The sequence below is a fragment of the Manis pentadactyla genome, chromosome 14 (assembly GCF_030020395.1).
Source record: "Manis pentadactyla isolate mManPen7 chromosome 14, mManPen7.hap1, whole genome shotgun sequence".
Classification (NCBI taxonomy): domain Eukaryota; kingdom Metazoa; phylum Chordata; class Mammalia; order Pholidota; family Manidae; genus Manis; species Manis pentadactyla.
This window is the reverse complement of record NC_080032.1, coordinates 25,784,085-25,807,772: the sequence shown is the minus strand read 5'-3', so window position 1 is coordinate 25,807,772 and position 23,688 is coordinate 25,784,085. Positions and strand designations below refer to the sequence as shown.

The window sequence follows — 23,688 nt, the reverse complement described above, 5'->3', positions numbered from 1 at the left end:
GAGCTGAGCCAGAGGAGCCTCAGACTTCAAAGGACAGGAGTTTCCGGATTTAGGGTGTGATCCTGGTCCAGGGCCGAGTGAACTCTGTCTGCCCCTGCACCCTCCCGACCACACATGTGCTTGGCTGGCCACAGCTGTGGCTGAGTTCAATGCCTCTTGCAGAGATCTGGGACTACTGTCGAGGGTCTGACTGGCAGGTCAGCTGGAGGCCAGGAGAGCAGGGCTCTTTCTGGGAAGCCTGCTGCCTCAGAGGCGGGCTCAGCCTATTTGCACTGCCCCCTCTAACTCAGCTTGCTTTAAGCCTCTCCTTCACATGCACAAGGGACACGCACATACTTTGTTAAAAATGGCCCTTCACAGCTGTCCTGGAGGGCTGAGGCGGGGCCCCCAGGTGTGGGTTCTTATTTGTATTTTTGATGTGGTTTTTCATGTCATGTTCTCCTGCTGTTAACTTACTGTGTTCCTAGGCAGCTGCAGGGCTCTGTCTGAGCAGCTAAAACAGTTTAGAGGGAGAGAGGGAGACGTGTCTTCCTAGCTTTCCATGGGTCTCAGATGCACGTGAACCATGTGAAGGGCTTATGGACACCCAGGGGTCTGGCCCTGATCCCTGGTTTCTGATTCTGTGGTGGGGCCCTAGGATCCAGGTTCCTGGGTGCCATGGAGGCTGCCTGTAGCCACACTTGGAAAACCATAGTCCGCAGTGAATGTGGGAAGGGGCACCCACGGGGGGCCGGGGGCCACGCGCGCTCTCAGAGGGGACTACCCACTGTCCTCTGGCTCACTGTCCTCTGGCTCACTGTCCTCCTGGAAGCCAGGAATCACTCCCGCCTGCCTGCAAACGCGTGTCTCCAGTAACTCACACAGCATGTGCCTGTGAGCAGCCTATGTGTGCCAGCCACAGCTGGGCTCAGCATTCGCTGGCAGGGTCCCACTCTGATTCTGATGGACACAGTGATAAAGTGGCTAACATAACTAAGGATGTCTCGCTAGTGTTGAGTGCAGTGGAAGAAAGGAAACAGGTCAAGGGAGGTAGTGGTGGCCAGGACAGGCCTCCCCGAGGAGGAGCCATTAGCGGAGCAGCGTCTCTCTTGGGGGCCAGGCTCTACCTTTTCTCTCTCTCTCCTGGGAACAAGGTCACTGACTGGTCTGGTCGTGTGTTTGTTTCTTTGTTTACTCATGCAGCCAACATGTAGTAAGTACCTGCTGTATGCCAGGCAGAGGGCTAGGTGCTTGGCACAGCAGTAACAGGACAGAGGCTCACTGTGCATGTTTCAGAGGGAAAGCCAGCAAACAAATAAATAAGCAAATATGTGACCTGTGTGTGCTGGTCAATGTTAGGAAAAAGTAGAGGAAGCTGCAGGGAAAGCAGGACTGGGTGTTGCTCTGACCAGGCAGGGAAAGCCTCTCTGAGGAGTTAACATGTAGCAGGGACTGTGGAGAGGGAAGTGAGGAGGGTGCCATGTGGAAGAGCAAAGGAGGACACAGCAGGTGCAAAGGCCCTGGGGCAGGAGCTCTGGTGGATGCCACGGCCCCTCTGACCATGATGGATGCAGTGGAAAGTCAGTGGCTGGTGGGCCAGGGTGGGGCTCTCACGCCAATGTTGGGAACTGTGTCATGAAGCATATCTGCTCTTTCATTTCAGACTGGCCAGCAGTACAGCAAGGCCTCCAATGCAAGCAGCCGGACCCTCCTGTACTGTGCCTTCCTGGACTTCAGGTACCATCTGGGCAGGAGGCTGCCAGTGGGGGTGGGGGAGGGAAATGAGGAGGGTGTTGCCAGATGGGTGGGAGGTGTCCAGGCCATGCTCCATCACACGCCAGCCTGGGTTACACTCCAGGTCACCCATTTCTGGAGGCAGCATGGTTGCCAATACTGGTGACAACTTGGGACATAGGCAGGATCCAGAGCAGATGCTGGGTGAGGTCCCCTCCAGGCTGCATTAGGGTTGTAGCACAGGGTCTCTAAAGCCCTGGGTGATCTCTAGCTCCCTCACCAGCTCAGCAGAGGAACCGTGGCTGTGCAGGAAGTTAGCCACTGTCCTGGGGGTCCTGGGGCAGGGCTGGGCAAGCAGCCATCCTCTGGCGGCCATGTCAATGTTTTAACATTTTAAATCCATGATGGCCACACTGGAGCATGCTGACTGTCAGCCCTGTGGAAACTGAGGTCTGTGCCAGCCCATGCGGACCCAGGGCCTCTTACCTGCACCCCGCACTTCCCATGGGTACCTCAGGAGGAAAGGCATATATGAAACAAACATCCCCTCAGACTTTACACCTCTTATCCTGACCTCCCCTGCCACCAGTAGCCACAGTGGACATGTGTGTGTTTTCTCAATAATTTATGTAAGATTTATATTTACATTCAAACAGAATATGTGGCATTGTTAGTTCCACGTTTCTTGCATCATTCCACCACCCTCTGTTTTTGTGTCCCACCTGCGTCTCTCTTAACGGTGGTATGACATTTTATCATATTATAATTTATGCAGGTGAGCAAACACTTTTCTGCTTGGGTGCTCACTCCCTGGGTCACAGGGTTATGCCCGTTCATACCATTATTCGACGTTAGTTGGCCCGGCTTTCATGGCAGGCTTCCTTGTGCACAAGCCGGAAGTGGGTCCTTCACATCCACTCAGAGGTATTGCCATTTAGGACTCAGCTCCCTGGCGAATGAAGGCACCAGCACACCTTCTTGGCTCTGTTTGGGAAAACATGACCCTCATGGGTTCTAATTCTCTGTCACTGTGAGTAAGAGGGGTCATCTCTGTGACCGTGTTCACCTGCTCCAATGCCTGCTTGCTGTCGGTCACCCTCTAGTAGTATGGCATTCATGCATTCAGGAAAGGACAAAGGTGCTGTATAAACACAACAGCCCATGTTGCTGGCTCTCCTCGAGGTCCTGGGAAAATTAGACAGAAACAAGCGGTGCGGTGGGGGACAGGGATTTGACCCATATCAGTGCGGCCTCACTCCTGGGAACGGATAGGTTCAAGCCACCCTGGCTGTGCTCTCTGGTCTCTGCTAAATGCCCCCCACTCCCTGAGGAGAGCAGCCCACTCCTCATGAAACCCCCTCCACAGCCGCCAAACCCATGCTCAACGCCCACCCCAAGTCACCTCCAGACGACCCTTCCCGTGCCCACCCGCGGGCCCCCGTTCTCACAGCACACATCCTGCCTTGGGGTGCACATAGCTGTGTGGCCTGTGGTGCTTCATCCACAGAGCAGTGTGTACGGTGCAGCCCAGGTGTTCATCATCACCCTGCCGTTGGCCACATTTCTTATCTACATTCACCGCTGACATTGCAGTTCAAAGTGAGCAGAAGGCAAAGAGAAACCTTTTAATTTCTTCAACTTCATAAGAGCCTCCCCAAGGGCCCTTGCCTTTGGCTGAAACAAAAATGTATCTTGGCTGATAACTCAAAGTTGCAGCTTCTGGGAAGTTTAAATGAAAAGCCATTTAAACATCGTTTCTGGAATTTGGAAATATGCAGAGATACATGGAAGACATGGATATTCTCACCGTGAGATTTAGCCTCAGTTCGCTTCTCAGTGTAATGCCTTCACGTCATTTTTGTCCAGGTTTATACTTTACAAAATGATACAAGCAATAAATCGGTACATTATTTGTCAAAAGAGCAAAAAGCAAGCATCCTGACTTGGTCATCTTGCCCTGAGCTCTGCCCCTCTCCCGGGGGGCAGCCAGTGTTTTATGGGCAGTAGATCTGCTTGTCTGGTTTCATGCTCCATCACTGTCTCATTGCACATGGTACATGGCACATGAGTCTTTGTGTTCTACCCAGCCACCTACCCCTTCCCCTGCCTGATGGGTAGCATTGTATCACACTGTGTCATATGTCATACTTGCACCCAGTATATTTACCCACCTCCCCACAGGGGACACTGGGTCACTCATATTCTCTAGCATCACCGTCACTCAGGGAACACCCCTGGATGCGTCCCCTGTGCATCCAGCTTAAAATTGTCTGGAAGCAAGATTGCTGGGTTGCAGGACTTGCACATGTGTCATGCCTAAGAGGAGACATGGCCTTCCTCTTCATCTCCCGTAGCCTGACTCATCCCCTCTTGTCAGCCTGGTGGGTTTGACACTCCCCGTGCACTGGCCCTGGTGGGCTGTTGCTTCCACTGAATACTCCTCCTGTGCCCTCAGCTCCGGAGAAGGGGTCTGGTCGGACCGGGGCTGTGCGCTCATAGCAGGGAACCTCAGCTACTCTGTCTGCCGCTGTACTCACCTCACCAACTTCGCCATCCTCATGCAGGTGGTCCCATTGGAGGTAAGAGCCAGGCCCAAGGGCCCCGGACTGCAGGCAAAGCAGACGGGAGCCCTCCGTTCTCAGGAAGGCCCTGGGGTGCTGTTCATGGGGCTCTGCTTCTTTGGCAAAAAGTACTTTTGTTTCAGGTTATGTCAGGCAGCATCTATGCAGACCCTGGGTCCTTCCTCGAGGACCTGGTGCAGACAGGAAGGCAGTCTGTTGGGACTTTCTGCCTTGGTCACTGTGCTGTAAAACCCTTGCATGGCGGGGGCGTGGGTACCCAGTCCAGCCTGTAACCTATCTTTGCCATAACCAGTGGGTGGGAATGTCCAGAGAGATGTCACTCAGTGACACACAGGTGGCTGCACCATGTCCTCTGAGCATTTCTGCCAATAAGACAGGAGATTCTGGGCTGTGTGGCGGATGCTGGAGCTGTGTCTGAGGCACCTAGATTCTAGCTCCAGAGTTAGCAAGTCCTAGAGAAGGGGTTTTCACCTGTCCTCCAAACAGGGTCCTGGCATCCTCCCTGGAGCCTCAGGGGAAGTAAGGGGAGGCCCCTCCTGGTTGGGTTTCTCTGCTTCAGAATGTTTCATCGTTGTCTCCTGCTGGGCTCCCTGGTCGGTCCTAAGTGCTAGAGATTCATTTCTTTGGTTTAAGGTGACCATAGCTTGGAAGAGAAAAAAAAGGGGTCCTCCTAAGTGCAGCCGGCCCTGACTGGCTCCCTGAACTATTATCAGTCCCTGACACCTGTGTGAATGACTTCCTTGGCTTCTAGGTCCCCAGGGGAAATTGAATGTCTGTGATGGGGGCAGAGAAACAGCGGGTCCTAGGCGTCTCCTGGGGAGCTCCATGCTGGAGCCAAGTTCTTCCTCAGGACACCGAGGCGCAGCTGAGCAGAGGCCCCTCCTTCTGCAGAGCTGTGCACTCCCCCTGCTCAGCACACCGGCCCTGGCTTGTTGAGGCCCCCAAATGCATGACCGCAGAGAGGAGGCTGCACGGGCGACGTGTGGGGCTAAGGATGCCGCTCCCTGTCATGGCCTGCTCTCCAGTGGCAAACCCACCTCCTGTTACAGGGCCTGCCTGCCCTCGGCACGTCCACCACACGGGCCTGCCTGTGTGTTAGCAGACTCCATTCTGTTGGGTCCTGCAGTCCAGGGACTACATACTTTGTGTATCAGCAATCCTTTGATGAGTGTACAGCTGTCTACATTTTGTTTGGTGGGGTGTGATTCACATGGGCTGGGAGCGCCCAAGCCTCCATCTTTTCTCCACATCACCTGCTCTTTCCCCCCTTGCCAGGGCTTCGGCCCATGTGGCTCATTCAGATTCCATCTTGGGGTCCTGTGGGAGTCCAGCCACTCACCTGAGCTGCAGCAGCAGAAATGCACAAAGCTGCCACCACACAAAACACATGTCTGAGTGGCCAGGTCCCATCCTTTGCAAGTGGAGAAAATGAGGCCCAGGGTTGGGGGCAGTCCAGTGCTCACTCACTCACTCAACAGTGAATGATTGCTTTCCGGGGAAGACCCTTGGCTTTTTGGGCATTCCTCTGGGCCCTGGGAACACAGCAGGGGGAAACTCCCACCACGTGTGTCTAAGCCTGTCCCTGGGGACAGACACGCCGCCTAGGAAAGTATGCTCTGCCTGTGGCCAGAGGGAGACGGTGAAAATAATGTGGGGGTGGCAGGGAGAGGTGGCGCTGGTGACAGTGCTGCACCAAAGGGAAGGTGCTCTTGCTGGAGCCTGTTCTCTCCTTGGGTCCTTGCTGTGTGAGTCGGGGCTGTGGTCAGCACCGTTACAGAGGAGGGTGGCAGGTGGGGACTTCCCTAAAGTCACCTTAGGGGGCAAAGCCTGGACTTGAACTCTGCCCTCAAATCCCCAACTCAGGCTGCCGTCCTGGGTGGCTGCGGGCAGGACATCCTTTACATGTGGAGAACGAAATACTATCTATCCTCTGCCACCCGGGAGGGTCTGCAGCGCAGCAGGCGCGGTGGCGGGTGCGGACGTTCAGCAGGAGGTCAGTTTGTGAGTCCTGGTCGGTCAGGGAGGCAGCGCAGTCCAGGAAGCTAAAAAACCGAGTCACAGAGCATTTATGATGACAAACCTGTCACTGCTCCATGTAGGTGACACCAGATTTAGACTGTCTGTGGGTGTCTTTGTGGAAGCAAATGACATCCACTCATTGCCAAGAAAGGTTGATTTGAAATGGTTTAAAATTATCCATGCTAAAAATGAGCATTTTCAGGAACATTTAAAAAATTAAGGCAGTTAGCACAGGGGATTCCAGATCTGTAGCACATTCAGAGTGGAAACAGCATGAATGGCCTTCAGTCCTGAACACCAAGCCATGTCCTGAGCTCTGCCCCCAGGCCATGGGCTCCCAGCCCAGGTCCCTCCTGGGAACCCATGCCTGCCTGTGCCCCTCCTGTGCCCACCCTCCTCCCTGGCCCAGCTGCCCCCACAGGCCCTTCTCCCTGCATGTGTGGCTCTGCTGTGGATGTCCTGTTCACACAGGGTCCCCTGAGTGGTGCCCAGGACAGAGGGGGTGCAGCTGGGAAGGATCCCCAGGCTCCTGGGGAGTGCCTTGGGCACTGGCCTGCTCATCAGCAGTCAGGGACTCTGCCAACCCGAGGACTCCAGGGGCCAATGGGAACAAGGGATGGGCTGCGCCAGCCTCTGCTCCTGCCAAGGTGAATGGGAAGCAGTCCTTCCCCCCTCAGCCGGCTCTGATCCTAGAGTCAATATCCAGGGCCCCAGTGCAGCCCCCATTGGCTGCTTCCCAGGGGCCCCCTGCTCCGGAGCACCTGTCACCCCACTGACTGGCTGGCTTAATCTGTCCTTACATTCTTGTATTAGAAATATTTGTAGTTAATATTATATCTCATAGATGCATATGTTTTGTAAAGTCCAGGAGTGCAAAGTCCGTCTCCCACCATCTCCTGGTCTCCTAACTCCACTCCCGTTGCCGAGGTCTTAGGTCTCCTTCTGGAAATGTTCTCGTCTCCAAACGTGGGTGTGTGTCCCTCACTCAGGGCAGCCCTGTGAACCGGCCTTGTGCCGCATCCTGCACCCACACCCTGGCCTATGGTGTGTCCCCCTGCACACCCACACCTCTGCCTCACTCTTGTCCTGCCTGCAGCTCACCAGCCATTAGGAGCCCGGCTCTGGGATGCTTGTCCAGTCACCTGCCGACAGGCCCTGAGCCGGCTGTAGGTCTCCAGCCGATCCCACAAGCACTAACTGCATGTGCTTCTCTGGGATGAGTTCCTGGCAGGTGACTCTGTGGGCAGAGGGCATGGAGCACAGGCACTTAAATTCTGAAAGGTGCTGCCTCCTTGCCTGGGGGTCCTGCACCAGCTTATACCTTCTCCACGCGTGGTCACTGTTTTAAATGTGAATCACAAACACATCTGGGGCTTCTAATTTCCCTGTGTAAGTGTGTTTCGAGCCAGGGGAAGGAGCCCTTGCCCTGGTGCCTGTAGATCTCGGTCCAAGTCCCTCGCTAGCTGAGCCAGCTGGGCTGCTCCCTTAAATTCTTTTTCTGTTACTTTACCATTAGTGAGTGGGGACCCCAAGAAATTAATTTTTTTTGTATTGGATCAAATTATCTTAAAGTTAATTTGGAAAAATAAGTTCTAAGAGTGGCTAAGAAAATTAAGGAAAAGGGTAGAAACAGGGGCTTGCCCAGATACAGGTCAGAGCACCCTGTAAAGCTGCTGCGACCCAAACAGGGAGGTCGACCGGAGCACAGGAGGGTGGGCCCCTGGGACGAGCAGGTTCCAGAACACACCCTGTGGCTTACCAGTAAGCCCCTGAGAAAGAGAGCAAGCTAATGTGTCAGAATAAGGTAAAATAATAGTTCCAACCTTATTTGTAGTGGAAATAAATAACAGAATAATGGAAACATTGGTGAACATAACACTAATGGTTATGTAAATTCTGATACATCAATGCCAAGGAAGATTACGCACCTCCATGTTAGTATCTCTTGATCAAATAAAAAAATGATATGCCATTATTAAAGAATGAATTACAATTATGCCACCTGATTTGGAGGGATCTCCAAGGTATCATTATGTGAAAAGGTCAAGATGCAGAATAGACTATAAATAGCTCATTTTTATAAGGCAGTGGCAGATGTGTGTGTGCATGCATATGTTCACGTATGTGGATTCAGTCTAGCAATGTTATTAGAAGGAAGGGTAGAAAGTGCATTCTGGGCTGTTAGCAGGGTTGGAGGGCAGTGTGGGTCCAGCGGGGGCAGGAGGCAGGAGGAGAGCCAAAGGAGGGTCAGGAGGGTCTGGACTCAGACCCCCACCGGTATGATGTGCATTTGTGCAAAATTATATAAAATAATTGAATAAGGAAATTAGCAACTTGAAGAGGCGGTTTCTAAGATCTTCTCCTGAGTGTGGGGTTTTCGAGAACACGTCTCACTCTTGGCTGTTTCCTGACACTCAGTGGCTTAATGTGGCTGACAGCCAGCACAGCTGAGGCCTCGTATGTGTGGTATGATCAAGTGCATGCACAGTAAGCCAGTTCCCCGGGGCGAGGAGCTCAGGGAAGTAAGCAAGCATCTGCCCTGGACGCCAGATGCCAAGTGCACACTGGCTTGACCCATGACCCTGACACCTGCTGGCACAACTGGCTGAGCACTGGACCTGTTCACCCGGTGTGCAAGTGCAGGTAGATGGGCGTCTCTAAGGACTGGCCCACAGGGGGCGCCGGGGAGGGAGGAAGAGAGATCCTGGTGAGATGCTGCCTTGGGCGGGCGGGCAGGATCCCTGGAAGGGGTCAGGTGTGTAACACCGGATTTCCTGTTGAAGCAGTAGTAACCCCAGTGGTGGACTTATAACCAGAATTTGAAGAGGGGATGGGTACAGTCAGGATGTGAGAAGGTGAGAGGACAAGAGGCTCTGGGAGCTGACACTACAGAGGCCTTAGGGATAGTTCAGCCCCACCTGTTCCTGGGACCCTCACCCAAGGTTCCAGGGTGACCCTCTGGTTGTCTAATGAAAGCTCTGCCAAAACATGGTCCCACCAAGGCTGCACCGGTGGGGTGGGCAGTGCCACAGGACAGTGGTGGCAGGCATGGCCCCTGAGCCAGCAGAGCACCAGAGGCCCACACCGTGCGGCTCCTACTTCCTGTGGGCACCTGGCCCTCCACACCGGTCACTCCCCCGCACCACTCCTCAAGGCCCCCTGCCTGCCCCTCGGCTCCTCCAGCGGGTCCCCTGGGGGCAGCCTGGACATGGGCCTCTGCCCTCTGAGGGGCAGGACACTGTGCCAGGACAGGAACACCCTGGGTTTGCCATCAGGCACAGACCACGCAGGGAGCCTGGGGGCAAAGTGGCCTGGCATTCAGGGAAGGAGCCATTTAGAGTCACAAACTGTGTTCTGACTTTGGCCAGTGGACATGTTTTCATTTAGTTTGTTTGTCAGTATTTCAGAACTCAGATACATTGTTTGAGATTTTGGATTTGTGGCTTTCTTAAAAAAAAAAGGGGGGTGTCTGGCCAAGCGGAGTGTCCATTCCTGGACCCAGCAGCCACTGCTCCCAAAGGCTGGGTGTGCGCTCGCTCACCACAGTCCCCGCCGCTCCCTACTGCCTCCCTCCAGCAGGGCCCAGCTGCCACTGTCAGGTCTCTGCTTTGCTGTTCTGCTCTCAGGGAAGCAGTAGCATGTTTCCGCCTCTTTCCTAGGGCAGAAAAATGACATACCTTATAAGACAGACTTGGAAAACAGGGAAGATAAGGATATTTCTTACCAGAACACTAGTCCCACTTGCTGATTATGTGTGCAGGCTCCCAGCTGGCCTCATGGATGTGCCCAAGTGCCTCTTGGGAGGCTTTGAGTTTGTGGTCTCTGACTCAGAGGCACCCATGTCCTGAAGGAAACTCTAGGTTTTTCTGAGCATTTCTAAATCTGGTCACAGGGAGGGAAGGAAGGGCAGCGCTGGGGCAGAGCATGCCCCCTGAGGCTAGAGCTGCTGGTGGGGTCTGGCAGCACCCCAACCCCTCAGGGCCCATGTCCACTCTGGGCTGGTGGCCATAAAGCCTGCCAGGTGGGGGCCTGGCTACAAGGTAGTACAAGGGCTGCTGACATGCCTGCCCTCGGGCTGTATCTGTGGTCCCGGTGGGCATATAATGAACAGACTTTGAATCGAGCTGGCAGAGGGTATGACTCTCCGGCGGGAGACAGGTTCCTGCCTCAGGGGTCTCCTTACTCAGGCATCTTCTGACGAGCACCTTCTGTGTGCAGCTCTGTCCCCTTCAGCAACAGCCCCGCTCTGCCTCCTGGTCAGTCAGACGCTGGGAGTCCCTCCCGGACACCCGGCATGGCCTTGGGCAAGTGCCCACTCTGATCTCAGCTTCCCCATCTGTGACATGGGTGAGGTGGCTGTGGTGGGGTCAACTGCCTCCCAGCCCTGAGAACTGAGCTCTGAGTACCCGGCCTGAGTACTGAGCTCCAAGCATCCAGGCTGGAGTCCTAACCCCTCCCTCTCCCTCCCCCTCCCATCTCACTCCTACCCCTCGCTCTCTCCTCCCTTCTCTCTCCCACTGTCGCTCATCCCTGGCTCCCAAGGCCCTTCCCTGCACCGCGGCCTTGCTGCCTCTCTGGGATGGGTGTGCTGGCTGAGCTCTGAGACAGGTCAGCTGCCTGCCATCCCACCTGCCCCTCAGAGCCCCGTGCAGGCAGGCGGGGCCCAGCTCACCCAGGGCCTGTGGAAGCAGGCCTGGGAGGTGGATCAGATCATCGGGGGCGCACAGCAGCGCTCTGGGTGCTGTTGGGAGCGGGCTTTTCCACCAGCCCTCCCCTGGGTCCTGGAGACAGTGACTCACCATGGGGGTCAGTATCCCCTCCCCTAGCCAGACCCAGTCTGCTACTTTAGAGGAAAAGTAGCCATTGCTTTATTTATTCTGGAATCTTCCAGAAGTGCTGCCCTGGAGCTGGGGTGGAAGGCAGACTTTAGCTGCTCTGCAGAGGAAGCTGACAGCAGGGTTCCATCTCCAGGCTCAAAACAGAGATCTCGTTCCTTGGGCTTGGGTGAGGATGGCGCACAGCAATGGGGTCACAGGGCAATGAGCTGGGGTGGGGCAGGGTTGTCTCCCCCTGAGAGGGTCCAAGGGCAGCGTTGGGTGCAGGCCCAGCCTCTGCAGGACACGGAGGCCAGGGCCTGGCATGGGGTCAGGGTGCTCAGCTCTGGGCTGGAAGCCAAGCTTAGGGATGGAGGCGTGCTGAGATCCAGCTACGTTGCAAGTTCCACATTTTTGTCAGAGGCATTATGAATCTGCACTGTGGTGGAAGCTAGGGTGGAAAGGTGAGGCCACCTCTGAAAAGCTGCCTCTGCCTTAACCCAGGTAAGGAGCGAGGGGTTGTCCAGCGTGACAGGACACCCGTGGATTCTGTTTGTGAAGATGGTGTGGCATGTGGGAGCATGCACAGTGCAGAGGGCAGAGGGCAGAGGGCTCTGCAGGCATGCATCCTAGGCCCTGGTCAGCTGGGTCTCTGGCAGGAGATGAGACAGAAGGGGGTTGGGGCTGGGCCCTCCCTGCCCACCTCGCCACAGGGGCTTCCCAGCAGGGGCCACGCTGTGCAGCCTCCAGTTCCTACTGGGGACCACGGGCTCGGGACCCTGCCCTCCACAGGGGAGGGGGCTTTCTGTGACAAAAAAAGGCCCAGGTGGCCTCCTCCCTGAACATCCCAGGCCCCCCTCCCCTTTGTGAATACTTCCCTGATTAAGTTTCCACTCTTGGAAAGGCTGATGTGACTTCTGTTTTACCAGAGGGCACCAGGCTGAGCACAGCCGTGTGCTGAGGGGTGGTGGTCTGGGGGCCAGGGGTGAAGGTGCCCCAGCTGGGTCCTTTAACAGGAACGTGGCTGATGAAGGCAAGTCACTGACATGTTTTTAAAAGACATTGGAGCCAAGTCTTTGTGCATCCCAGGAAGGGCCTACGTGGTGTGCCAGTCCTGGCCCCGACAGAGGCTCGTTCTCCTGTTCCTGAGGCTGCTGACTCATTTCCGCTATTGGGATGTGAGTGCACCTGCCGCCTGGATTCAGGGCTGGTGGTGGGTTGCTGGCAAAAGCTACAGCTGGTTAAGCCCAGACATTTGCCAAGCCTGGGCTGCCCACAGGTGAAGGAAGATGTGGGCTCAGCTACAGGAAGAGCTGCCTTGAATGGGAGGCAGACCCACCAGAACTTGGACCCCAGCAGCTGGGAGGCCAGAATCAGGAAGGAGCCGGCCTTGCAAAGAGCAGGGTTGGCAGTGGAGGCAGAGAAGACCACGCAGGGTCCAGGAGCACCGCCAGGCGAGTTCCCAGCAGCCACCCAGCGAGTGGGCCACTCTGCTCCTCTGCCCTGCCTGCGGTCCCTTGATACCTGGCTCCTGCCGGGTCCAGCCCGTGTGAGGTGGCACCGAGGTGTGCCCCTCTGCGCTCTGCCCGTGGCCCCTGCCTCTTCTGACCCCACTGCCGCATGCCTGCTGTGGGTCCAGCTGGGTCAGGCAGCGGCGCTGCACACCAGCCCTTATGTCCTCCCAGAATGGAGCCTCTTGTTGGAGCTGCTACGTCGGTGCCTCACCGTCACCACTTGGCTTTTCCCCGGTTCCTACACCTTGGAAACCAGCTTCCTTGATTCAGTCCCCTCCACTGCATTCCTGGGAAGATTTTCTGTCCCTCTGGGCTCCGAACACAGTGACAAGGTGGTGGGTGAGGCAGAGACATAAGCAGGGTGGATCGTAAGGAACCTTGGGGGCCAGGGGAGGGATGTGGACTTCATCACTCGAGGTGCTGGGTGATATCCCCGCTGAGCGGAGACTGGAGTGAGGGTGGGCAGAACGGTACACACCCGCAGAGGAGCCAGCAGGCCTGGGCGCTGGGGGGCCTCGGAGGGGAGAGGGCACCCTTGCCATCCTCTGTAGGTCACTCCCACTATGGCGCCTGCCTGACCCACTGTGTCTGCGCCCAGGCCGCCTTTCCCTCTGCAGTGTAAGCTCCGTGCTGGGCACGCAGTGGGTGCCTAACCACTTGCTACAGATGGACGTGCCGGCCATGGGGTCAGCCCCGTGGTGCCTCCCTCCAGCTGTGGGTGCAGGCCGTCACTTGCCCATGCTATTCCCATCTGTGAAGAAGAACATGATGCCCGCTTGCAGGGCGCCTGAGGACGCAACACCTGCAGGCAGCAGGGGCCCAGTAAAGGCAGTCATGCTCTTCCTGTCCTACCATCCACTCTGCTCTGACAGCTCCACTACCCCAGCCTGGCGTTCTGATCTGTGGTTCACCTACTGAGAGTCTGCCGGGGGCTCTGTCAGATGCTGGGAACGCAGACTCAAGCGAGGCAGATGCCTCGACCTCCTGGAACTCATCCCGGTGCACATTGCTTCCCATCTCGGAGCCCTCTCCTGTCCCCTCTGTCGGCTTCCTGCTGCAGGGTGAGGCCTGTGTGAAGCCCACTCCCTCCCCACCACACTCATCTCCCCTTATTTCATAGAGTGTGCACAGGCTGTGTGCAGGTTGCAGTGAGGTTGCTGTTAACACAGGATGAAATCACTTGTCACACTGGCGAACCTGTGGGCTGAGCATGTGAACGCAGTGGAGCCCCTACATAGAGCAGGGAGCAAACCCTCTGTGCAGGCAGGGCCTCTCCGACGGCACCCCTGCACCAGTCTTCTCTGTGGGGCTGTTGCCTGCAGGCTCCTCCTGGTCCCTCAGTGTTGTTGACTTATGTGCAGAAGAAGAATGTACAAGGCGACACCCATAAACCATGGACACTCCAGTTGTGGGGGACCTTTGGGATGTTCAAAGTTCCTTTCATCACCTGTGGCTTCCACCTATGGGCTCCCTTCCAATTTGGCTTGTTCGTGCTTTGTAGAAGCATTTCCAGGCTGCCTGTCCAGGCTGTTAGCTCTGTTCGGGGGTCATATCTCATTCTTTTTGGTGCTCCCTATTGTGCCTGGCATGAGGTTGGCTCTGTCTGGTTTGATAAAAGTTGTAATGAGGACTTGGTTGATGGTGTGTTCCCTTGATAATAGGGTTGGTTAAGGGTAAGGTTGGTTGATGGTAAGGTTGGTTGATGGTGGGTTGGTTGACAGTAAGTTTGGTTGATGGGGTTGGTTGGTGATTGGTTCATGGGGCATATGGTACAGGGTTGGGTAGGTGTGGGTCTGAGGCTAGGGCTGCACTCACCTTTATCAGGAGCTCCAGACAAGTGGGTGATTAGAAAACAGGTATGATTTCGGTGTGTGGCTGACAGGCTGCTGCTCTCACACCTGGGAAGCTTCTACATTGGGCAGTGAACCCTTTCCCATGGGCCCACGGGAACCTCTCTCAAGTCTGTGAATGGAGGAGCAAAGTCTCATTATCTCCATAAGAGCCATGTGAACAGTGATGAAGATTAAGTACATCTTTGATGGTGCGTCAGTGATGGAGTCAGGGAGCAGACTGAGGAATGTTCTACTCTGAAGCCTTCAGCACACAGCCCTGGACACCTCCATTCTCAGAGCCCCGTTGACATGGTCTCTGTCCTCCAAGAGCTTACCCTCTCTCTGGGAGAAAGGCCCCCACAAAGTGTGTCAGTGCTATCCAAGAGGAGGATGCATTCCACTGGGGTCGGGGGGTGTCGGTGGTCGAGGCAAACACAAGGACAGGCTGAGGACTCGTGGTGTGGAGGACTCTGTGGAGCTTGTGGGCTCAGTGCCACATTGGGGAGAGGACTCCCCAGTGGCAAGGGGAGAGGATGTCCTTGGAGCCAGGCTGCTCTTGGGCACAGGCCCTGCTGTGGTCCTCCCTACGCTGACATTTCTTTTGGTTATTTAAATAAACCGCAATGTAGTGGGTCTGCAAAGGCAGACCTCAGTTTCCAAGAGCCGCTGATAGTCTGCTGATGTCCATAAACCTCATGACTGACACTTCCCTATGTCTGGAGCAGAGACCACTGTAATGCCAACCAGACTTCTCAATTCTCTTATGAGACAGCAAAGAAAGATGACATCTTCATATATTAGTGTTTCTGGTATTTGGTTTTATCCTCAGTTTCTGAAAACTATCACTTCCTCTTTAATAGCACTTCCAAAACTGTATCCTGGATTATCATTGGATTTCTCTTCTCCTTCCCCATAGAGTTTGAGAAATGCAAGTTAAACATAGTTAAATATTTTGTTTTTACCTAAAGGATTTATCAGAAGACTTAGACTGCTTATATTCACCAACAGTCTTTAAAGGGAGATAGAGAATGCTACTTTTCCTAAACTTATCTAAAATTGGAAGCCTCATTTTCACAGAAGGCCTGCTAATGTGTGGTGGAAACTAGAGTGTCAAGCAGTGGAGAATGGGCGTGTGGCCCTAGGGATGTACTTCCATGGCCACCCGGGCTGTTTGATTAATTGGAACACCTCTTGGCCTGTCTATCTGCAGATAAGAGATCTGGGGCCCAGATCTTGGGCTATTGCTAAGAATGTGGCTGTGGGAACTTTCTGGTGGCCCCCAAAACACTTCAGGCAACTTGTTTAGGGACACAGACACAGGGAAGATGCTGGATGGTTGGAGAGATCTGAGTGATTGGCGGAGTCATTTGGAGTGTTAGAAGTGTGCCAAGCCAAGGGCTAATACCAAGAGACAGGAACTCTACCAGGGCAAAAGCGGGGTATCTGAGGAAAGGGCAGGACGAGGCAGTCACCACGTTCCCGACGGGACAGTGGCTGCCTGATATTCAGCTCTGCATCACCCTGGGACCCTTTCCCGCCAAAGCACCCCACCGCGCTCCGGCCGCTAGAACCACAGGCCAGGCCCCTGGTGGCGCTGACCTGCTGCTTTGCTCCTGCACAGCTCACAGTCGGACACCAGGTGGCGCTGTCGTCCATCAGTTACGTCGGCTGCTCCCTGTCTGTACTCTGCCTGGCGGTCACGCTGGTCACCTTCGCCATGCTCTCGTGAGTCATCTTGCTCTCTCTCCTGCATGTCCTGGGGGTTGGTGGCCTCGTGTAAAGGTTAATGCAACCCTGCCAGCCTTGATTTCCCTTCTGGCTTTGTACCGGTGAGGGCGCCAATGCCAGGCCCCATGTCCTGTGCTACAGCTGGATGGCTCTTCCTCAGTTACTTTTCATTCTGAGATCTGGGGGCAGGGGCCACCTGTGGGGTGCTGGAAAAGAGGGAGGAGCAGCTGGAAAGCTCTGGCAAGGTTACCAGCCCATGGGGCTATCTGGCCCTTGGACTGGCCAATGAGGGCTTGAACTGAGAAGCCCTCCCCCCATCCATATCAGAGCGGCTGGCTCTGTGCATGGGGCAGACAGCCCTGAGGCCGCCCCTCCCTCAGTGGGGCCAGGTGCCCCCCACAGGGTGGGGCCTCCCAGTTTGCCCCCTCACCTGGGCAGTGATACCTGCGGGGTGTTCCTCCTGGAGTCCAGACCCCTCCCAGAGGGCGTGTCCCTGAGGACACCAGTCTCCGGGCAGTGCTGACTGTGGGTCCCAGGTCTGGCTGGGCGCCTGGGCACTCTGGGGCAGGGGCAGGGGTGCTCGGGGCCCTGGGAGAGGTTTCTGGTGGGCGAGAGGAGCAGGTGTGGGCTCGGAGGCAGCGGTGGTGCTTGGATGTTCCTGGGCCTGTGGCTCCCTCCTCCCTCAGCTGTTAGCTGGGAGAGCCCACCACCCCCAGGTGGTCAGCTGGGCGGTGAGGACAGTTCGGGGGCAGGCGCCCAGCTAGCACGGAGCGCAGGGACAGGCCCTGGCGCCGTGGCAGTGGGCAAGGCAGCAGTTGGGGCGTGGGGCTACTTCTTGGCCAGGAAGTTCTGTCGAGGGCAGAGTGCCAGCGAGTGGCCCAGTGGAGCAGGGGGGCTTCCCCGGGGCCTCACCCTGCCGCCTCGCTGCCCTCAGCTCCGTCAGCACCATCCGGAACCAGCGCTACCACATCCACGCCAACCTGTCATTCGCTGTGCTCGTGGCGCAGGTCCTGCTGCTCCTCAGCTCCCACTTCAAGCGGGGCACTGTGAGTGGCCCCGTCCTGCTCTTCTCCCTCCCCTCGCCCTCTGATTCCTTGCTGGGTTGTCCGACAGACTGGGGGCGGGGCCGCATGCCCAGGGGCCAGGCTGCAGTGCCCCAGGTGTGAGCCGTGTCCCTGTGGACCCAGGTCCCCTGCCGGGCGCTGGCCGTGCTCCTGCACTACTTCTTCCTTGGGACCTTCGCTTGGATGCTGGTGGAAGGGCTGCATCTCTACAGCATGGTGATCAAGGTCTTCGGCTCAGAGGACAGCAAGCACCTCTACTACTATGGGATAGGATGGGGTAGGTGTGGGGGGGGCAGGTGAGAGGGAGGAGGGGGAGGGGGGAGGGGAGAGCCGTGGGGATGGGAATGGAGAGGGCAGGTGAGGATAGGCTGGGGTAGGTGGGGAGAGGGCAGGTGGAGGGGAGGGCAAGGGGGGGAGGGAAGGGAAGGGAGGGAGCAGTGGGCACCCAGGGTCCCTGTCTCTAGGCCACAGCACCTGGAGTGGAACAGGCTGTGACTCTGTTCTTACAAGACTTAGTAGGTTTCCTCCACAACTTTTCTTGACTTACTGTATGCCCTTAGGAAAACGTTTAGAGACTTTAAGGGGCTGGGTGTTTTTGAGCCAGTTTTCAGGAGTGATGGCTGTCTCACTGGGTCTGTGGGGCAGCCCACTCTCTCATTCTGGAGGTCACCCTCCCACCACTGCACATTGCCTGTTAAACTATCCCTTTGCCTCTGGAGGAGCTGGGAGCGCAGGAGGCCCTGCTTCCCGCCGAGTGGCAGAGGCAGCGACCCCAGGCACTTGCTGATCCCACATCAGGGACCTGCTGCTTGTTTCTGCTGCTCTTCAAGTGGATTGAATTTTCTCATTGTGCAAGGCGCAGATGCATGTTTGTCTTCGAACCAACTAATGTAATTTGTTTGGAGATGCAGTGGGGGTGAATTATGCTCCCCTCCTAATGCACTCTGGGGATACCAGAGAAAAGAGACTCAACAGCCACCTCCCAGCTGCTGTGGCCTTGCAGGGAACGTCTGTGCATCCCCACCTCCCGCCCCATGCCCTGGGTCCAGCCTGTGAACAGGCTCCCTGCATGTGCTGTGCATCTCTATGCTGGTAGCTTTGCTCTCAGAACCAGCATCCTCTCCTCTCCATCCTCCCCAGAGTAAGCTGGGGACCTGCTCCTTTAATCCTTCTGTGACCCCCAATAGAAGGGCTGCTCCCACCTATGACATCTGACTTCATTTAATAAGGACTCATAGGATGGTATGGGGCTTACACTATACTTACTTGTACCTATTGATTTCTTTATTACACAGTCCTACAACAGAGAGATGTGTGGGTGCATGTGCATGCACACACACACACACACACACACACACACACACACACACACACACACACACACACACACACACACACACACACACACACACACACACCATAAGCCACAGCAAAGGCAATTGGAAGGAAAAGTGTGGGACTTGTCTCTACAGTGATGGGAGCCCAGAGGGCGGAGTTCCTATGTGGTTTTAAGATGAGGTGTGTGTGTCATGATCCAGTCCAGCCGGCAAGGATGTCTTCTTGGTCTGCCCGATGTTGGAGAAAAAGAACGAATGATTTGCCAATATTTAAAAACTGAGAGATTTCATATAAAATGGTTGAGTTCTTTTGAAAAACAGGGCATCTGGGACCTGTGCATTTAGGTTCCTACATGACAACATTGGCTGGACCGTGTGGGTCCTGGCGCATGAGGTCCGTGTGACTCTCTGGGCCTGCAGGCCAGATGCGACTCTCTGCAGGCAGAGCACAGACAGGCTCCCAGTGGCAACACTGCATCCATCTTCCTGCCATGTTCCCTAACTGACTGCACCAGGGCTCCGGAACCCTCTCTCATTCTGAGGGGGTTAGAACTGGCTTTGGGCCTGAGAAAAGACAGGCTGCAGACGGCGGGGCACCGTCCTCCTTCCGTTATTAGGAAAGGAGCTGAGGCTGCCCCAGGGGTGCTGAAGTCGCCTGCCAGGAGGGTCCCTGGGCAGGCATCTTCCCAGTGGGCTACCCCCGCCTCCCCTACACCCCTCTCCTCTGAACGTCAAACAGGATCATTGTCTGAAAGCCCAGGGAGGTGATTTGAACCTGAGTCGGGGGTTGCAGGTGTGAAGTGAGCACCTCCCTTGAGGCTTTGTTGGCTGTCATGTGGATGCTAGGACTTGGCACAGAGAGTGAAATAGACTCTCTTGCCTCAAGGAGCCCCTGCGGGAGCCCAGGGGAAGCAAGTGATAAATGTTTGAGAGTTTACACATTGGCGCAGCAGATCTGAATCCCTGATCACACAGAGTTAAAGCAGCTGGCTTTATTTTTCTCTATTACAACTACAGTTTCTCTTGTGAGCTCCCATTCTTCTGGGGCTTACAAAGTGTGACCACAGTTCATTCCAGACCCCACCTTTCTCTGGAGTTGCATCTGAGTTCAGAGGGATGACACGGTGCCGAAATCTGGGGAGATGGACCTGATGGAGTTGGCCTGGTAGTGCTTAGACCCCAAGTGTCTAGTTTCTCACTGGTTTAAAACAACTAAACTGACCTGTTCAAGCTGCGTGTCCAGGGTCAGCAGTGGTAGGGCTCTGCTCATACAGGAATCCAGGGGGTGGAGAAGTCACTGCTCAACCATTGCTGGAGAGAGACGTCCCACTGGGAATTAACAACTGCCCCGGTAGAGCCACATCCCTCCTGTCCATATGCCATTGCCCAGGACCAGCCTGGTGGCCTCCCCAGCCCCACGGTGCAGGGTACAAGCCTCCCACATGCCAGAGTGAAGCAGGCAGAAGCATATGCAGACCGCAGTGGTGTTCCCCGGGGGGCCATCTGTCTTCCACGTCCCCTTCTCTGTGGAGATGTCCCTGCCCCATGTCGGTGTTGTAGCATCCATCTGCCTGGGAGGCTTTGCCCATCTGATCACAGATTATGATTGCACAGACCGTGCCCCTCCCACCTCCCTCCTGATCTGTAGAGGCAGGGGCAGGGCAGCACTCATGTGGTTCCTCTGCAAGGGCTTCACATTCCAGACAGCACATGCTCACACCATCAAGTAGATGTCCATATGACAGGGCCAGAGGGGCCCCAACTGTCTGCAGAAGCAGGTCCCACATCTGCATGGGTTATCAGGGCATGAGTTTCCGATGACAGCAACAGTGGGAAAGGTTCCTAACCCTGAGGACATACAGGGATAAGCATCATGCAGCACTAGCCCTGTTATTCACATATGTGGCCGCATTGCCTGTGATCCTCATGACAGCCCAGAGAGGTTCAACCAGTGCCCTACAGCTGTGCAGCTGGTCCAGGTGGTCCTGAAGAGAATCAGGTGCCTGCTGGCTCCAGGTCCACCCTTGCCTCTGGCTGTTTTCTCTGTCTTGCTGCATAGCTCCTCATCCCTTCCTCTGGGACCTTTCCTCTTGAGAACATCAGTCTCTGGCTCCTGCAGACAGCCCTCTTCTCAGACAGACCGTCTGGTCACTGCCCTCAGCCCAGCCTCTGTTGGACCCAGGATAACATGGGGAAGAAATGGGAAAGGAGCTTCAGTGCTGCCTTTGGGGTCAGACGAGAACGTGTCAGCTGTGAGTGCAGAAAAAGCATCTTCAACTCCTCGTGTAACTGAGCAGCAAAGAGGCACCAGCCCTGACTTGGGCCCCTCCTCCTGCCCAGGATTGGGGAAGAGGGTGCAGGCGTTGGCTCAGTATGGAGGCCTCAACCTCCCAACTTGAAAATCTGCCCTTGAGACACCTCTGGTCCTTGCCTTCCAGAACCCACCAGGATGGGCCCCAGCTCTGCGTGAAGCGCCACTCCTGCACACGGCCTGTGCTGCCTCCGTGAACACTGGGCCTTCAGTGGTGGCGCCTCTGGGGCACCAGGTGGCTGACAGTGCCCTGAACTTGTGGCCCCCAGGGCCCCTCACCATGTCAGGTGCCCTGTGATATTTCCACACCCATGAGCAGGCAGCAAGGACTATGTGAGGCCCTCAGTGAGTGGCCAGGGCCCACACTGGGCCCCAGTGTGCCATCCTGGTAGCGTGTGGCCCCAATTCTCCCAGGCAGGGCCCGCAGCAGAGGCTGCAACAACAGCAGGTGCATCAGGCTGTGTTTGTTTGCCCTGGAAAGCACAAATGTGACAAGGGGGCACAGGGCCCCCTCTCCCCAGCAGCCAACTGGCAGCCATGTGGGTCTGGTGGCTTCCTGGCCCAGAAGTCCTGTAATGCATACAACTGGTTGGACATCACAGCAATGACAGGACAACTGTGCAGGAGGCTTCCTTTTCAAGATTATTTTAAACTGGTGCTTAGAGCAGCCCTGGAGGTTGTGGGAGAGTAGCAGCTTTGAGGCCTGGGGCCAAGAGCAAGCACCTCTGGAGACCCTGCCGCCAGGCACTCGGGGGCAGGCAGGCAGGCGGGTGGCCCAAAGAGCCTGAGTTCTGAAAGTGCCTTCACCCAACCCTTTATTCTAGGAGCATGCAAAACATAGTTTGCCTCATAGGAGCTGGTTCCCTCAAAGGCCCTGAGGATCTGCTCAGTGTGTGGGTCAGGGAGTGGCCCTTTGCCGTCTCTCCTCCACACCCGCTGTCACTGCAGGGGAGCACAGGGAGGGGGTGCTGATTGTACCTGGGCCTGTAGAGGCACTGCTTTCCCAGCAGCCACAGTGGGCTGTTTACAGATTTAGAGCTAGATTCACAACAGATGGTCCTTGAGATTCACGTGCATGTGTGCGTGTAGGAGCATGTGTGTGTGTGTGCATGTGCATGCGTGTGAGTGTATGGTCTCTGTTTAGACTGAGCTTCTTGGGGCTGGGGCTGGTGTGTGCCCGGCACCTTGAACGCATCAGGTGGGAGTGATTCGGGGGCTGAAGGAGCTGCTAATGGACTTCCTGACTCCCTCTGCAGGTCTCCCCCTTCTGATCTGCACTGTGTCCATCTCGTTTGCCATGGACAGTTATGGGACAAGTAACAAGTAAGTGAGGGACCATCCCTTGTGTTTGGCAGTCATCCACAGGCAAAGGCCACTGTGAGGGCCTTGGCCTCAGCCCTTTGTCTTGCAGCGGCTGCTGTATGAGGCAAGCTTCCCTGCCCCACAGGACGAACTGGATAGAGCGGGACCTGCAGCCATAACATGCCCACACTCCCACCTTACCTCTGGCAGTGGGGGGTTCCTGAGGGAACCTTTTCATCCCCGTGTCTACCAAGACCCACAGGCCAGTCCCCTGACCCTCAGCCCTCTGGGGTGGTCAGTGAGTGGCTTGTATGCACTAGTGCCCAAGAATCTTCAGCTGAGTGAGTGCGTGAACATAAGCATGCCTGATGTGCACAAGGCAGGCGGGCCTCGAGGTTCGCATGGTGGGGAGAAGCATTGGGGCTTTACGATGTTCCAGACCTCGTTCCAGCACTTTGGAGCTGCAGCCCCTGGTCCATAGCCGAATGAGAAAAAGGCCAGGCATTCAAGTTCCAGAAATAACATTTCCTTTCCTTGCAAGAGAAATTGGCTTTTCCTCAGATGTCTTCAGGAAGCCAATTGAGTGAAAACACCAAAGGAGAACATCACCTGGAAGAGAAAGGGACTTAAACGTTCCTACAGCCTCAGGAGGAGGCGATTTTTCAGCTGACTCGCTAAGCTGGGAGGAATCTAGCCTCTTCTACTTTAGGGCAACAAGTTACAGAAGAGGAGGCATTTAGAAAAGCATTGTCTGAGTGCACATGAAACAAGAATGAGTAAGCAGCCCGTTGTTCTGGCCCCTGGAGGCTTTCAGATGTTGAGACACTAATTTAAAAATAGAGACTTCTCAGACCCATTTCCATGGCCTCCGTGCAGTTTTATTCTTTCTGGAGCCTGTGGGTGCTGGGCCACGTGTCCATGTCTAACACAAACCTCTGTCCCACTCCCATGCTGAGAGTGGGGCGGCCCAGCCGAGGTTCGGGAGCTCCAGGAGGTTGGCAACAGGACGGGATATTAGAAAATCCTCAACTTAAAATCCGCACGGGCTTTCTCTGCAGAATCATCACTGTCATGGGAGCTAGGCTGGGCCTGCACCTGTGCAGGGGACCCCTCAGATCAGCTGTGTGTTTTCATTTAAACGCTGCCTCCTCAGACAAGAGCTTTCTACTCTCTGTGCTCTGGGTATCCAGACAGGAGCCAGCCTCCTCCAAGTGCTGTTACCTGTTTGGGGCATTTAGTGTCTCCTGGACCAGGAGGTCTCAGGGGAGGCATGGGGCAGAAAGGCAGGGCACCTGGGGATTGGCCTTGGCTCACCTAACCTCTCTGGGCTTCAGTTTGCTTGTCCACAGGTAGGGAGGTTATGTGAGGTGATGCAGTTGGTGGGTGCCAATGTTCTGTGGGGCCCCCTGCAGCTCAGTGAGTGTCACTGACAGAGGGATGAGGCCATTGCGAGGACGTCCCCGAAACGTGGT

General features: G+C 55.7%; 1 protein-coding gene across 3 annotated transcripts in view; it reads left to right on the top strand.

Moving 5' to 3' along the window:
• ADGRD1 (adhesion G protein-coupled receptor D1) overlaps positions 1-23,688 on the top strand; it is a 116,581-nt gene that overhangs the window by 80,080 nt on the left and 12,813 nt on the right. For 2 of the 3 annotated variants that reach the window (XM_036921844.2, XM_036921840.2), the window contains 6 exons: positions 1,643-1,716; positions 4,169-4,292; positions 16,096-16,199; positions 17,137-17,248; positions 17,390-17,543; positions 22,171-22,237. In XM_036921844.2, the coding sequence (XP_036777739.2) occupies positions 1,643-1,716; positions 4,169-4,292; positions 16,096-16,199; positions 17,137-17,248; positions 17,390-17,543; positions 22,171-22,237 (635 nt within the window). Of the gene's footprint in view, positions 1-1,642; positions 1,717-4,168; positions 4,293-16,095; positions 16,200-17,136; positions 17,249-17,389; positions 17,544-22,170; positions 22,238-23,274; positions 23,339-23,688 lie in introns of all 3 variants that reach the window. The other variant, XM_036921841.2, reaches the window with a different exon arrangement.